Source organism: Triticum urartu, chromosome 3A, assembly GCF_056163025.1.
Source record: "Triticum urartu cultivar PI428250 chromosome 3A, HENAU_Tu73, whole genome shotgun sequence".
Taxonomy (NCBI): Eukaryota; Viridiplantae; Streptophyta; class Magnoliopsida; order Poales; family Poaceae; genus Triticum; species Triticum urartu.
This window is the reverse complement of record NC_141875.1, coordinates 464,526,550-464,535,230: the sequence shown is the minus strand read 5'-3', so window position 1 is coordinate 464,535,230 and position 8,681 is coordinate 464,526,550. Positions and strand designations below refer to the sequence as shown.

The window sequence follows — 8,681 nt, the reverse complement described above, 5'->3', positions numbered from 1 at the left end:
AGGATCGTGGGCGTGGGGCTAGGGTCGTGGTGGTGGGCTATTTTTTTTATCGGGGAGTAGACCTGGCCATGGCCAGCCTGACCCAACTCGGCCCAAAAATCCCGGGCCGGGCTGAGCCCGAACATGCCATCGGGCCGAGCTCGGGCCTGAAAATCAAGCCCGATGGGCAGATCGGGCCGGGCTCGGGCCTGTGAAAAATGGGTTTTTAGTTGTGGTCAGGCCGAGCGGGCCATGTTGGGCTTTTCCAGGCTTGGGCCGGGCTCGGGCCCGATTTAGTAGGCCCGGTGGTCAGGCGGGCTGGGCTCGGGCCTGGGTTTTCAGCACCTGGATATTTTTGGCCCAGCCCGAAACCCGGCCTGGCCCGAGATATGGCCAGGTATCGGGAAGCACCGGTTCGGGAACAAACTCCTCTCGGCCTATATAGGGCGCGCCGTGATCCAAATAACTACTCTAATCCTGAAATTAGAATAGTGATGTCCCAACGCGGATTTTTGGGACATGCGGCCACACGCTGCCGATATCCAGCCTGTCTGCCCGCGCGCCGCGATTCCTTATTTTAATAGGCCCTCTGGCAATACGGGGTTGCATGTTTCACAAATGCGAGGATACATGTCGGTATACCTCGTGCTGCCTGGCCATGTCGCATTTAATTCTCGTATGAATACACGAGCGGGACAGCTCCCCGACCTGGGAATTAAAGTTTCTGTGTGTCTGGTGGGCGTCTTTTGGATGGGTCGTCCGGTGAACTCGCAGCACATGTAGCTGTCCCCACTCGCGCGTCGGCAGCAAGGTGTGGAGATGGAGTCCGTGGAGACGGAGACCAGGTCAGGACGTCTGCACCAATCTATCTGTTGTGTTCTTAGCCTTCCCCATAGAGTTCATGCTTACACAGGGATTCATGCCTCGTTTTTTCTCAATCCCCTAGCTTCTTGGCCCCCGATTCTGGATCTGGGACATCCAATGGGTGGAGCAAGCCGCCATTCTCACCAGATTTGTCGGGGTTTGCAAGGCATCTGGGAGCCCTATGCACAGTTCGAGAGGTCGCCGAAGATGACCCGAGTGGTCGATTTGCAGATTTATTAGATACAGTTGAAGGTGTTCTACGCCCAGACGGCAGCGATTCCGATGAGAAATAGGGCAGCCGGGCAGAGAACATATATGTAGCGCTAGACGATAAAGTTGGCTGGGTTAGCAGGTAATTCCTGATTCTTGCATCTCTGTTTTAGCTCAAAATGGTGTGCTGGCCTGATTCAATTGCTTGTGTCCATGGTTCAGGAAACGGAGGCAAGTCTTGCTAGACGAAAGACCAACAAGTGCAGATAGGGTCCCCGCGCTGGAAAAAGCACTAACCGGGTTTGCGGATAGGGATTCAGAATCCGTGGTGACTCCGTCCGTTGGGCTGTCAGTTGACTCGATAAATGAGGCATATGAGTTCTACAACATGTACTCTTGGGAGACTGGATTTGGTGTTCGGTATGCAAAGAGCAGGACCAATGTAAAAGGGATGAAATGCATGCAGGAGTTCGTGTGCTGCTGCTCGGTATGTTTTATCTCTTTCCCCGTATGCAATGGTTCGTTAGTTACGACGCTTCTTGTTGCATCTCTAAATGCATTTTGGCTAGTTTACTTTTGCAGGGCAAACCAAAAGAAGCAAATTCGAAATCTACGCGATGTCAATGCTAGGCCATGATAAGGCTTCTCCGAACAGACGACGAAGGATGGTACATCAACGAATTCAGGTCCAATCACAACCACCCCATGTTGAATACTTGTGCTGAGAAGTTGCATTTCCCATCGCATAGGCATATTGACAAATACACTCGTGAGCTTGTTTCCCAACCGAGACAGAACAATGTAAACCTGAGCAAGGTTTATAGTATAATTGCAACATTATTTGGAAGAGTTGAGAATGTGCCGTTCACCAAAAGATGTTTAAGGACTCTGTGTGGAAAGCTTAGCAGGGAGCAGGCTCATGATGATGTGCAAAAGACCATGGCTATTTTTTCAGAAATGAAAGCGCAAGACAGCGAGTTCACGTATAACGTTCAGGTAGATGATGGGTGTAGCAAACACAGTACCATCACTTTGGTGACGTTATCACCTTTGACACGACATACAAGACAAACATGTATGTTATGTCTTTTGGTCTGTTCGTGGTGGTAAATAATCATTTTCGGAGTGTGCTTTCTGCGGGTGTTTTGATGCGAGACGAGACCGATGATACATTCAAATAGATTTTTGATGAGTTTGTGAAGATGATGGGTGGTAAAAAACCAATTACAATTTTAACAGGTAATGGGATTGTCTCCCATACGCATTTGTGTTTATATTGTTTTAAATCTAGCAAACTAGGTGCGTGACTTTTGCATGTCCTTGCCAGATCAAGCTAGAGCCATGGAAAAAGCCATCGAGGAGGTGTATCCTGAAGCCACGCATAGTTGTTGCAAATAGCACGTATTGAAGAAGGCCAAAGAAAACCTGGGTGCTCACTACACCCAGAAGTCAGATTTCAGTGCTGAATTCCACAAACTTGTTCACGAGATGCTGACTATTGATGAATTCGAGGGCGGATGAGCAACACTGCTTGACAAATATTCACTGAAAACAAATCCATATCTCACGCAGATATACGAGACTAGGGAGAAGTGGGCAAAAACTTACTTTGAGGGGAAATTTTGTGCTCGGCAAACCAGCACAGGCAGGAGCGAGAGTGCAAACCATATGTTGAAGCAGTATGTCCCCCCGTCATGCTCGATGAATCTTTTTGTCAAGAAATACAACAAGCTCCAGTTCGACCGAGAGCAGGAGGAAGGCTTCCAGGAGAAACGTATGAGACTGGTAAGAAATTTTTGCTATAAACCTTGACCAAACGCTAACTCATAATCATTGTGAATAAAAACTTTTGTTTTCAAACAGAGTCGTGCAGTGCTGAAGGTGAACACCGCTCTTGAAGTCCACGCGAGCAAGATACATACCAGGAAGATGTTTGAAATTTTTGGAGGAATACTGTATGAATCTGGAAGGTATGATGTCGAAGAAATCATAGAGAAGCAGAAATACATAGTGACACACCAGAAAGCTGAGCACCATGAGAAGTGGTTCAAGTGTCATTTTGAGGTTAACATGTCCGATAACCTTGGTTATTTTTCATGCATCTATGGCCTGTTTGAACACATGAGCATGGTTTGCTGTCACTTGTTGCATGTTAGTCGTGTGCGTCCATTTTTATGATCTAGATATATTGAGAGAGTGTTTTTTTGAAGAATTTACAATTGTCTTCCTGCCGAGCAAGTGATGGTTTTGCTACGTCTAAAGCAGATACCTCCGAGGCACATATTGAAAAGGTGGAGCATACACGGGAGAGACAACCTGCCGGGGCACCTGAACCACTATCAACAAGACATGGGTCCGCCGGATGCGCCCACTTTCAGGCATTCTGCTATGTACATCACCGCCCTGGAGGCTGCAAATATGGGAGATAGGAACCCGGCGGCTTTTGAGTTTATGATGTTGGGCCTGTTTGAACTTAGAACAAGAGGCACCGAGGTATGTGCGTTCAATGACGGCATGGGCGTCGTTGAGCAGGTATCCCACAATGTTGTTGCTGGAGGTCCGAAGTTAAAGTTGGTCGACGACAAGACAACTTGCTCAGTAAGAAGTGTGGAAGGCAATCACACTCAATCACGCGATGCGACATCGGTGTATGTGCATCCTCCAATGAATCTGGCCTCAGAAGCATCATGCCCAAATGGTGATGGGTACAATTCGGATTTCTCCGATGCCGCGTCACGTCTAATGCCCAATGCTGAACAAGAGTTGCTTGCACCGGAAAGAAACAACAAACGAGGCCGACCAACCACTAGTCGTGACAAAGCTCCTTATGAGAAGGACAACGCGAAAAGGTCTAGGTTATGTTCCATCTGCAGGGGAAAGGGCATAAAGCCAGCACTTGCCCTGATCAAGGTGACATCCCCAAAAAGGAAAGGAAGGCGGCCACATGCGGCAAATGCGGGGTTCCAGGGCACCGAAGGACTACTTGCAGCAAGCCTCTCGTCTCGATGATGGCCAGTATCCCTCCTATACATTACATGAAAGAATGTGTTGCGCTGATCCCCCCATGTACCATTTGCTTATGTATGTGTCATGTTGACTGAACGTTTTTAGATGGACATTATCCAATCCCCAGTGTTTTATGTAATCTTATCCAGCGTGGTTGAACGATGAATATGTGTCTCCAGTTGGCTATGCTGTATCGAATTGTATGGGTGAAAGCCCAAAATCAAAGACTCCTACAAGTCTGCCACTGTTTCGAAATGCAGATAGAAATTCATAAATAAAAGTCCCCAGTATTTATGAATACATTGATGCATCCGAGCCGTGTGTGGGGGCAGGTTTTCAAAATTCGAAATATGTCCTTGCCGCGCGCTCTCCCTGTGTCTATAAAGCCTTCCAAAACTTAGATTGGAGACGTCACACACTTGGGAGTCATGTCAAGCTCTAGCTCTGCGTACTCAAGCGAGAGAGAGAGCAGCATTGTCAGCGTTCTAGGAACAGGGGTCCCCAGACTTGCCTTCCTGCGGCCCATGGAGTGGCTCTGCGAGCGCGCCCGAATGGCCCATCTTCACCAGCAAAGACTCAAGATCCTCGCGAGGGGCCAAGCCTCGCGAGGCGGATGACGCAAGGCCTCCTTAGGAGCGGCCTCACTAGGCTAGCTCACGAGGTGCAGAGAGTTCAAGGCTAGGCAAACCTCGCGAGGTTCTAGTGACGTGAGCCATGACGACCAAAGATAGGTGGGCGCCAGCACGCATAGGGTCCTTATTTCGTCTTCGGTGCTAAGGAAGCAGGCGCAGGCGCGGAGTACCGAGGCGTCAAGCAAAGGTTTTCATATTGGTGCAACGAGACCAAGACCAGAAGGATGGCGGGACGAAGGTCACCGTGGAGCCCAAGACGGCGTCACCACTAGAGCCTTTGGCAGGCAAAGACCGCTTTTATCAGGATAGCTTGTACTAGTTGTCCCCCTTCAAATTGGCCGTTGTGGGATCCCTTCCCGCTCAATATTTGGGAAGAGGACCAAGGCCACTATAAATAGGACTAGCCACCACCGTAGGTAGGGGTGACCTCATCTTAGACTAGAACTAGTTCATCCTCACAACTACATCCACCAAGCATAAGAACACCTCTCCTCAGGAGGCTGTTCTTCCCCCTGTACTATTCATCCTCAACCCAAGAGGCAATCCACCACCACCACACTGGAGTAGGGTATTACACCACAACAGTGGTCCAAACCAGTATAAATCTTGTGTCCTTTGTATTGCGAGTTCGTCGAGTTAGTTCGTAAGATCTTAGCTGAGTTGGGACGTGGATCGGTAGGGGGGGAGATCTTCGCGCACACCCTAGTGTTCGAACTTGAGGGTTTTGCCGGAACCCGAGATCCGACATTTGGCGTGCCAGGTAGGGGTGTGCCGAAGCTTCCCTTCCGTCGCTCCGCGTCTCGTTGCTCCATCGTCTCCATGTCGGACGCTCGCTGCGCTCGCGCTGAACGCCGGGCTGCCCTCGCCGCCCATGTTGCTCAGACGGCTCCCGTCGGCGGGTCGCCCCATCGTTCTCTGTCGCCTGCCGCCAACGCCGCCACCAGCCCGGCGGGGAACGAGCAGCAAGCATCCTCGCTGCTCCCCTCGGTGCGGCGAAATGGCCGCACCGCCACTACATCGCTGACCCCGGCCGGTTCCTCATCCCATGTTCGTCGCACTCCTGTGGATGCGCGGGCTGCTCTGTGCATGGCGCGCGAGCTCCTGCACTACCACCCAATCGACGACCTCTACGAGGACTGGCTTGACCACATCGCCGAGCTTGTCAGCGACGCGGGGGCTCCCCTGCACCGTCCCTCTCGCCACCTCGCCCTCCGCCAGCCGCGGGCGGCATGGCCCGCGAAGCGCTTCCACCACCTCTGCCTCAAGACGGAGTCTTGGCGCCCAGGCGAGCGGCCCCACGGCGTGACCTGCCGCATCTGGCGCCCGCGCAAGAAGAATTAAGCTACCAAGAAGTCCCTCGGCCATGAGAAAACGCCCCCGCGCTCCCTGCACCGCCATGGCAAAACTGTGTGCCGCCTATGGCGGCGGTGCGTGGACCCCATCAAGGACAAGTTCTCCACCAGTGCAGAGTCCCGGTGACCAAGACAGGCTGACGCGCCTTCACCCCTGAGCTGCGTAGTGTCACTTGGCCGGGCAAGTTCAAGCCGGATCTGCCACCTTGCTACGACGGCACCCCCGACCCCGCGGAGTTCCTGCAGCTCTACGAGCTGAGCATCGAGGCAACCAATGGCGACGAGAAAGTCATGGCGAACTGGTTTCCCATGGCTCTCAAGGATGGTTCCCGCTCCTGGCTCCTGAAACTGCCTCCAGGCTCGATCTCCTCCTATGACGAGATGCGTGACCATTTCGTCGCCAAGTTCCAGGGCACTCACGACCGCCCACCGGCTGCGGGTGACCTGCGCCGCATCAAGCAACAACCATGAGAGACCCTCCAGAAGTACATTCAGCGCTTCAACAACGTTCGTCTCAAGATCCCCAAGGTGACCGACGAGGCCATCATCTCTGCGTTTTCCGATGGTGTCTGTGACATCAAGATGAAGGAGGAGCTCGCCATCCACGAGGAGCCGTGCACATCTCTAGAGTTGTTCAACCTGGCGACCAAGTGCCCAAGAGCTGAGGAGGGGCGCCTCTCCCTCCTAGAGCTCCCGGCTGCGAACCCGGAGGAGAAGAAAGCCAAGGCCAAAGACGTGAAGCGCAAGGGAGCAGCCGTGCTCGCGGCGGAGCCGGACACAAAGCGCGGCAAGGACCAGCCCGAGTCATCCAAGAGCGGCCGACCATTCTGCGCCTTCCTTAACCTGCATAGCCACAACACCAGCGACTGTCAAGAGCTCAGAGCCATTCGAGAAGGATGCTTCGGTCGACGCCCCGAGCGCAACAACCGGGGCTACGGCCAAGGAGGAGGACATGGTGGAGGACGCTGGGATGACCGTGGCCCGCGCCAGGAGTGGCGCGACCGACCTCGTGAGGACCACTGGTAGGATCAGCCTCGCGAGGGCGCCTGGAGGGATCAGCCTCGTGAGGATCGTCCTCAGGGCAATGCCGGTCTTTCTCCAGTACCGCCACCGCTAAGAAGGAATGACGACCACCATCAAGACGAGGGGGTTGGGGGCTTCCAGGAGCCGCATGCCATCGCCTGCATCTTGGACGGAGCTCAAGCCCCAGCCTCACAGCGTATCTTCAAGCAGTTTGCTCACGAGGTGAACGCAGTCCTCCCCAAGCTCGAGGCCACGCGCCCGCTCAGGTGGTCCCAGTGCGCCATCACATTCAGCTCAGCAGACCAGCTCAAGTGTGCGGCTACTGCCGATGTCCTCCCGATGCTTTGTTCACCCGTCATCAGCAACATGCAAGTCACCAAGACCCTCATCGATGGCGGCGCGGGGCTCAACGTCCTATCTGTCGAGACGTTCGACAACCTCCAAGTGTCGTATGATCAGCTTCAGCCCACCAAGCCTTTCTCAGGAGTGACCGACGGCTCTACCACGCCGATCGGTCAGGTCCGCCTCCCAGTCACCTTCGTACAGCGCAACAACTACCACACCGAGCTCATCGACTTCGACGTTGCCCACATCCGCCTGCCATACAATGCCATCCTCGGGTATCCGGCCCTGGCCAAGTGCATGGCCGTGATGCACCATGGCTACAACATCCTCAAGATGCCAGGAAGCGGCGGGATCATCACAGTCCCCTGAGAAGAAAGAGATGCGGCGTGTTCCCTCGAGCACGCCTTCCAAGGAGCGTCAATCGAAGACCGCGTCCACAATGCAACTCGATACCCTCCGGAGGTCGTCCCCAAGAAGAAGAAGAAGCAACTCCGTGCCGGACCTCAGGAGGGCAGCACCGCAAGTGGCACCTCGTCAGGATCAACGCCCGTACCTGGGGCACCTCCCTCTATCGCATAGGAAGGCGCGCCCGGCGCCCTCCTCAAGCAGGGCTCGGGGGCTCTCTTCTGGAGGGCCTCAGACCTCGCCAACGTCACGAGGGAGGCGCTCAGGCACCACTTGGAGGCGTGTTTCAGGACATGTCTCCTTCAGGAGGACACTGGGCAAGGAGCGCCCGGTGCTCAGGAGTTCATCACCAAGGTATCTTAGGAGCTTCAGGAAGCAAGAGCAATACACGGCGACCACTGCCCACCTGGCGCCGCTCCCCACCTAGACGAGGATGGTGAGCTGCGCGTCTGCATCGACATACCATGGCTCAACCGAGCCGCATCTCAGGAGCGCTTCTGGCCTTCGCGTGTCGGGCGCTGCGAAGGTCCACCTCACAGCTACGTTCGCATGCCGTTTGGCCTGCCGAGCGTGGCTGCTGCCTTCCAGCGCAACCTGCGGAGCGTCATGGCGGGTCAGGAGGCTAGGCACCACGCAGTCCTGGCGGAGATGGAGACGGTCCTCAAGGAACCGCTGGGACCCCCATAGCCTCCCGAGGCTCAAGGCCCCGGTGGCTCGTGAGGGGCAACCCCTTCGCTGCGTACCTTCAGCTACCTCAACACCCCTTCATCAACGGAACCAGGTGACATTTTCCAAGTTCATTTAGTTGGCAGCGCCCAGGGGGCTGTATTATTGCGAGGTCGCGTGGGTCCGTCCCTGTGGCATG

At 54.2% G+C, this 8,681-nt stretch overlaps 1 protein-coding gene across 1 annotated transcript; it reads left to right on the top strand.

The window, feature by feature from the left end:
• Positions 1–798: 798 nt before the first annotated feature.
• On the top strand, positions 799–4,062 carry LOC125548498 (uncharacterized). The gene is made up of 5 exons (XM_087515470.1): positions 799–824; positions 1,276–1,540; positions 2,626–2,838; positions 2,917–3,023; positions 3,264–4,062. The coding sequence occupies exons 1-5, from the start codon at positions 799–801 to the stop codon at positions 4,060–4,062; spliced, it is 1,410 nt and encodes a 469-aa protein (XP_087371596.1).
• Positions 4,063–8,681: the final 4,619 nt, after the last annotated feature.